The 7493-nt window shown below is 41.5% G+C and overlaps 1 protein-coding gene across 3 annotated transcripts in view; it reads right to left on the reverse strand.

Annotated features, from left to right (window-relative positions):
* Nucleotides 1–7493, reverse strand: part of Rnf216 (ring finger protein 216) — a 120044-nt gene that overhangs the window by 69891 nt on the left and 42660 nt on the right. For all 3 annotated transcript variants that reach the window (XM_005368004.2, XM_026789728.1, XM_013354088.2), the window contains 4 exons: nt 5578–5628; nt 4439–4576; nt 1659–1807; nt 1094–1172 (listed from right to left, as the gene is read on the reverse strand). In XM_005368004.2, coding sequence (XP_005368061.1) covers nt 1094–1172; nt 1659–1807; nt 4439–4576; nt 5578–5628 — 417 coding nt within the window. The remainder of the gene's footprint in view (nt 1–1093; nt 1173–1658; nt 1808–4438; nt 4577–5577; nt 5629–7493) is intronic.

Consider the following 7493-nt stretch of genomic DNA (forward strand, 5'->3'; position numbering starts at 1 on the left):
CAGAAACATGGATAGACACGACATGCAGGGTGAGGTTGAATGTTTATTCAGGGAGTTATGGAGGAGGAAGGGTGAAGGGGTGAGAGAGAGAGAGACAGACAGAGAGAGAGAGACAGAGACAGAGAGAGAGAGACAGAGAAGGGGGAAGCAGAAAAGTGGAGAGAGAGGCAGAAGAGAAGCTACCTCTCCGAGAGGAAGATGAAAAAGAGAGCGAGAGGAAGATGAAAAAGAGAGCGAGCTCAGCCCGGAAGCTGAAGATCAGCCTGCCTCAGCGAATGGGGAGGGGAATGGGCGTGGCTTGTCCCTTAAAGGGACAGGAAAGCACAACACTGACACACCAGATACCCACAGGGACATCTTACTGTGCCTTCCTATTCCAAGAGGCCAGAATTGCGAGAGAACAATTCATACACAACAAACTGAAGTAGGGACAACTTACAAAATGGTTACATCAACTATAAGAATACATAAAACTTTCACACAGAAATACACATCTGTTTAGAGGGAAGGCAATGTCCACTAACTAAAACCCCTAAGTGGTTTATAAATAGCTGGTAAATTTTAGTACATTTTTATAGAGTAGAAGCCTTATTAAAGGACTTTCAGTAGTGAGGTGACTGCATAGCTCTGCTCACCTAAAATGGCTGATTATTTTCAAAGAGTCACGTGAAAATCTACCAGATAAGACAGAGATGCTAACACAGTGTTTAGCTCCTTAATCAAAAAGTGACACTTGGACTTTGAAACTGGTAGGAAGTATATCTGTGTATGTGCTGCATTTGAACACAGAATAGGGAAAAGAGCAAGCAAGAAATACAACTAAGCAAAAGAAAAAACCCCTCACGTGTTGTGTCAGAGTACCTGTCTTTATAAAATAACACAGAAAAGAGATCCTGAGCTTTGAAAACTGGAATCCCACAAGTAATCTCATCTCTAACAATGCTGACTAGATCTTCAGTGACTTCATGAAAAGGACCAGGCAAACTGTTCTCATGCATCAGCATGCAGACAGACCATAAACTATATACGTCATAGGGATAATGCAAAGCACCAAAATTCAAGCAATGTGTCAGGAAAAAACTGTGTTCCTTACCTTTCGGCAGCGAGGATTAGGACAGCTGAACCTCTTCACATCGCTGTCCAACAGAGCAGGGAAGCTACATGAGGGGCATCTGAAATAAACAGGACAGGAAGATCACTCAAGTTGGTTAAAGTAGGCTTCATGGGACTGTGTTATCAAATGGAGTGTTAAGTAAAACAGACAGTGCTGTGTACTCCTTTAGTTTCCATTCTAACATAGACTGAGCTTCTTCCTTTACTTGGACTTACCAGGAAATACAGGCACCATCCCAGTGTTCAAATTTACTGTCAACCAAACACCACAAGCTTTCAAGAATTCTTTGTAACCATTACTTTTCCTCCCAATCAGGATACAGTGACTTAGCTACAGTCTGGAAGATTGAGTAGTAAATAAGGTACATAGAGTCTATTGATAGATGCTTTCGTTATAAAACTAAGTCAATTATTTCATTTCTCAGCAAGAAGTGCCATAAAACCCAGACAAACCAGCTACACCACCGAATCTTCTTATCTGATCAATGCTCCAGCAGACTTTACTTTTTTTAAATTTGGTGAATCAGTAGACTCTCAGAACTCACCGAACAAGTTCATCAGCATAGGCTGCAGCGACTTCCTCTTCAGCTTTCCGTTCATAGTATTTGAACAGAATGGTCTGGGGAAGCACCTTCTCCAGTTCACTGGTTGGGAAGGAACATGTGCAGCTGCCTTCCATGCAACTGAGTTCTGACTAGAATAAAGTAAGCAGGCAAGAAAAAAAAAGTTAACCAGGGATTCAGAATAACTAAAGCTAAGGGACAGTGGTGGCAAGGACACAGTTGTAGCAAAGTCCTCCTGTTCTCTGAGAAATCATTCTTTAAACCAGGAAGCATTAACAAGCACATAAGGGCTCTCCTCAATGCTAGTAACTACCTTCAGCAGTCCAAACTACAATCTATAAAGACTGAACACCAATAGCTAAGGTGACATGGTTCAGCTGGCAGATGAGGCTGGTTATAGTGTCTGAAGTAAGCTGCTTCTTGGAAGGGGACAGGAAAGGTGGTAACTAGGTAAGAAATGGTGAGGGAATAGTTTGGGCTTCTATTCTGATTTTATGGATGGAAATCAACATAAAGGAGGGAATGTTCACGGTCGAGTGTGACCTCAAGAAGGGGTCATAATACTCCATATCTACAGGATTGGTACAGAGAGCCCAGGAAAAATCTGAACATACAGTCTCACTGAGTTTCTTTAGTCTATCAAACTCTGATGCCATTTTCACAGGCTGTCCATACTTCAATCCTATCAATGCAATAAAGTCTCTATAAAAACTTAAAGGACAGGGTCTAGAGAACTTCTGGATGCTCAATACTGGAGGCTTACAGGAAGGGGAATAAAACTCCAACCCTGCAGGGCATTGGTGGCACTTTAATCCCAGCACTTGGGAGGCAGAGGCAGGGGGATTTCTGAGTTCAAGGCCAGCCTCATTTATAAGAGCTAGTTCCAGGACAGGTTCCAAAGCTACAGAAAAACTCTGCAATCCCTCCCTCCCCCTTGCTAGGAGGGTGGTGCATCCTAGTTAGGGACAGAGCTCTTATACTAGGTAGGTCTGTCTGTCTCCCGATCAGTCTGCTGATCTGGAGCTTTACAACAACCTTTGCATAAACCTCAAGTATAAGCAGCGGAGGCATTTATATCCTAAGGGTAACCAACAGCCATTGGACTTAAGGCCAGTTTAATAGGAGGGAATTCATCTCTGATACTGTAAATCTAGTCTACTACCCATGGCTGTAAGGCCATTAAGGAAAACCTACTACCCTTAGTTTCACTGAGCCAGTATAGTTTCAAATTACATTCTAAATACTAATCCCTGTACTGTAAGTATAGCTCTGATCCTCCATCAAGCTAGCCTACATCTAAGGCCAAAGGAACATCACAGAAGGTATGGAAAGGTTCTAAGAGCCAGAGGACCAGGATGTAGGCTACAAGAAAATCTCTTCTAAATTTTATGGGGAGACTGTACCCACAAAATTTCTACATGTCAACACAGATGGGAGAAATCTCTTAAGGTAACACCTAAAATGAAGACATTCAGGTGATAAATGGTGCTGATGGAGGGAGAATCCGACTTCTCTAGGGATGAACCCCTTAAACACACATATAACACTAAAATAACTCAGCAGGTTATATGTGTTTATTCTTTTTCTCTCTTCTCTCAAATTAAAGAATACGAGGCTGCATGGGTGTTGGTGGAACACACCTTTAATCCCAGCACTCAGGAGACAGAAGCAGGCAGATCTCTGAGTTTGAGGCAAACCTGCTGACATAGTGAGTTCTAGGTCAGTCAGGGCTACAGAGAGAAACCCTGTCTTGAAAAACCAAAAGTTGGGGGCTGGAGAGATGGCTCAGTGGTTAAGAGCATTGCCTGCTCTTCCAAAGGTCCTGAGTTCAATTCCCAGCAACCACATGGTGGCTCACAACCATCTGTAATGAGGTCTGGTTCAGACATACAGACAGAATATTGTATACATAATAAATAAATATTTAAAAAAAAATAAAAAAGAAAAACCAAAAGTTAAGAGACCAAAAATGTAAGGATGGTAGTCACAGGAGACAATGGATGGTTGGAGTGTGTCTGATGTAAATATAGTACATGCATATGACAATCCTTAAAAATAAAAGTCCAAGTCCACGTTTTAGATCACGATGTTAATTTCTTCTCTGTCTTCTTCTCTTTCCCCTCTCCCTCTTTGCCTTACCCTGTCCGAACTAGGGAAGGAACCTGGGGTCTTACACATGTTAGGCAAGCACCCTAACTGCTAGGTCTATAAGGTCTTATAGCCCCAGGTCCCCAGTCCTATTTAAAAAAAAAAAAAAAACAACTTTGAGACAGGATATCAACTAACTTGTTCAGGCTATCTTTGAATCTGTGATCCTTCTGCCTCAGCCTTCGATGTAGCTAAAATTACAGACCTGAGCCACTTGGCTCAATATCACTTTGGTATGAGTGCTGAAAAAGATATAAAACAATATGCAACACCTCTTAATACTAGTTGTTGGTGTTAAATGAAAAGGACTTTGGAAAGAGAAATATGATCTTACATCTATTACGACTTTTTAAATGAACTACAAAATCTTTATGTAAAAATATATTACTACACTTTCATATGCTCAAAAAATAAACTCTTCCTGAGTTCACGCTTTATCTAATTGTGACCAGGAAAGTGAGCGCTGAAGCAGGAGGCCCTGTGGAGCTAGACACAGGGCATGAAGGAGTCAGAACCAACACATCACCTATCATCAGAATTTTCCTCCCCACACAAGTATACCTGTTTATAAGCACAGTCATCTTTCATATTTATGTGCATGACATACTTCTTACCTTTCCAGACCCGAATACTGCCTCTTGGGCATATCTGATGAGGCATTCTTTGCAGAACAAGTGAGCATCAGCACATTGTGTCAGCTCCTCAAATGGAAATTCCCCATAGCAGCAGCGACACTCAATCAGCTGTCCATCCTGAAAGCCAAAAAAGATACACATGAACACCCCCATACGCCATTCAAGAACTGTGAAACAGATTCACAATGAGGTGACACCAAATAACAGTGAACTTTTTTTGCTATCTAACCCTAGCACAGAAGCTGGTATCATGACAATATATATATATACACACATACACACACACAATTCTTAAGACACTAAGAAAGGAGAAATTAGAGTTTGAGGTCAACCAGGGCTATGGAGTGAGACCTTGTCTCAAAAAGTAGGTAAACAAAAAAACATAAATCCAATTGAGACTGTCAGTATGACACGATACCAAAGCAAGCAACTGCTGCAACAGATGCTGCCGTGACTATAAAAGGGCTAAGGGCATGGCACATTACTCAAGAAGCTGTCTAATGCTGGATTTGTTCCTCTTGTCAGAAGACAGGATGCAAAGAGACCATCAGCTGGCCCTAGCTTTTGGTTAAAGGACTAAGGAAAATAAAGTCGCATCCTTAAGTACATGCAGAGATGTGATGCCACTGCTCATTGAGGAGATAGATTCAGTCAGCAGCCTGCTCTCAGCCATGCCAATAAGCAAGTTGGCAAATATAGCACAAAACCCTGGCCCAAGGCTACACACAGGGAATCTGAGTGTAGGAATGTAGAACCGTCCCTTCTGGCAACTGTCTAGTAAATTTCTGTTCAGGCTCTTTGGGAACATATCTATCTCCTTCCAGTTCTGTTTTGGTCTTGTATTATGATAACATCCACTAGCTGTTATACTGACTGTGACTTAAGTCAACTGCAAATTCACAAGTCAAGAGGAGGTTATAAAAAAAAAAGTTTGCGGGAGGCAGAGGCAGGCGGATCTCTGAGTTCGAGACCAGCCTGGTCTACAGAGCTAGTTCCAGGACAGGCTCCAAAACCACAGAGAAACCCTGTCTCGAAAAAAAAAAAAAAAAAAAAAGTTTGCTTTGAAAAGCCCAATGAATACACCCAGAATAAATGAACTTGTTGAGATTTAAAAATACCTTTTGATATTGTTCTTCATTCATCTGAAGAGCAAGCAAAAAGTCTTCGTGCTGAGGAACAAAAGAATCAAACATTCAGATGTAGAAAGGAGATTATAAGGCACAAGCATAGATTTCAATTTATACACATTATTAATAGGTATCCCTTCAGTTAACATGGTTTAGTAGTTGAAAAGGTTACCAAAGGATAAATCTGCAGAATGAACAAGGAACAGATCAACACAAAACACTCTGGGATAACAGCAAGAACAAACAGGAAGCTAAAGGTGCCAAAACCAAGTCTGATAACACGATTTGCTGGTCAAGTTGGGAACCAACCAGCACCATGTATTGCTGCAGAAGATGTAAAATGGCTGATTATGAAGGAAGCACGTGGTGTGAACTCAACAGTGGAAAAAAAATTGTTTGATTGTTTTTTGAGGTAGGATCTATCTATGTAGTACTGGCCTGACTTAAAACTCACTCTGTAAATCAGGCTGGCCTCAAACTCAAAAATCAGCTTGCCTCCTCCCCCACTTCAAGTGCTGGGATTAAAGGCATGAGCCACAATGTCTGCCCAAAACTTTTGTGACAGAGACACACTATATAGCCCAGGCTGGCCTCGAACTCATGAAGATCTGCCTGCCCTTGCTTCCCAAGTGCTAGGATTAAAGCTATATGCTATCAAAGTCATGCTCAGGAAATTGTCTCCAAGATGCTCTTAGGTATAAATATGAGCTGACATATTTACACAAACATATTTACAAACAGCAAACCCTAGAAACAAGCCTTGACCCTCATCAAACAATGTTACAGGCTAAAGTTTTAAAAAGCAAAGAGGAAGACCTCTGTGGATTGTAGGCAGAGGCTGCTTGATTGCTCCTGGCTGCCCAGACCCGAATTAACCACATAGAAACTGTATTAATTAAAAAACTGCTTGGCCAATCTCTTAGGCATATTGCTAACTAGCTCTTATATCTTAAATTAACCAATTTTTTCATTTTATATTTTACCACGAGGCTCATGGTTTAGCAGTACTGGGGTGTGGGCATCTTTCTCCTCTGGCGGGTACCTGGCATCTCTTTGACTCTGCCTTATTTTCCCTTCAATCTCTGCTTGGAATTCGCCACCTTGCCCTATTCTCGCTGTCATCAGTCCAAAGCAACTTCTTTAATAACCAACGGTAATTAAAGCATATTTACACCATAAAGACGGAAATTGTCATTCTGTAGGCAGAGGATGCTTCTTCATTTCTCAGCCACCCAGACCCTAAATAATCACACAGAAACTGTAACAACTGCAATACTGTTTGGCCAATAGCTTAAATGTATTTTTAGCTAGCTCTTATATCTTAAATTAACCCATTTCTATTATATTTTACAAGTGTTATGCTGGTGTCTTTCTCCTCCAGTGGCTACATGGCGTCTCCCTGACTCTGCCTATCCTCTCCTCCATCTGCCTGCAATTTCTACCTTGCCCTATTCTGCACTGTAACAGGCCCAAAGCCACTTATTTACTAACCAATGATAAAGAATCATATTTACAGCATAAAGAGGGAAATTCCACATCAGGGAATGTCTGCTAGGATGGGGTGCTAAGTGAAATAGCAGGAACTTAAGAGTATCTCTCTTAAAAATTACTTTAAAATGCTACACATGGGGGGGGGCATGTGTCAAAAGACAACTTTGTGAAGCCAGTTCTTTCCATATGCCTTCACATGGGTTCTGGGAGTCAAACTCAGGTCCCCAGGCTTTGATCAGCACATGCCTTTACCCACAAGGTCATCTTGCTAGCCTTATTTCCTTTTTAAAAACAATTTAATTCAGGCAGAGTGGTGGTGGTACATGCCTTTAATCCCCACACTCAGGAGGCAGAGGCAGGTAGATCTCTGTGAGTTAGAGGCCACCCTAGTCTTCAAAGCTAGTTCCAAGACAGCT

The sequence above is a fragment of the Microtus ochrogaster genome, unplaced genomic scaffold (genome assembly GCF_000317375.1).
Source record: "Microtus ochrogaster isolate Prairie Vole_2 unplaced genomic scaffold, MicOch1.0 UNK27, whole genome shotgun sequence".
Lineage (NCBI taxonomy): Eukaryota > Metazoa > Chordata > Mammalia > Rodentia > Cricetidae > Microtus > Microtus ochrogaster.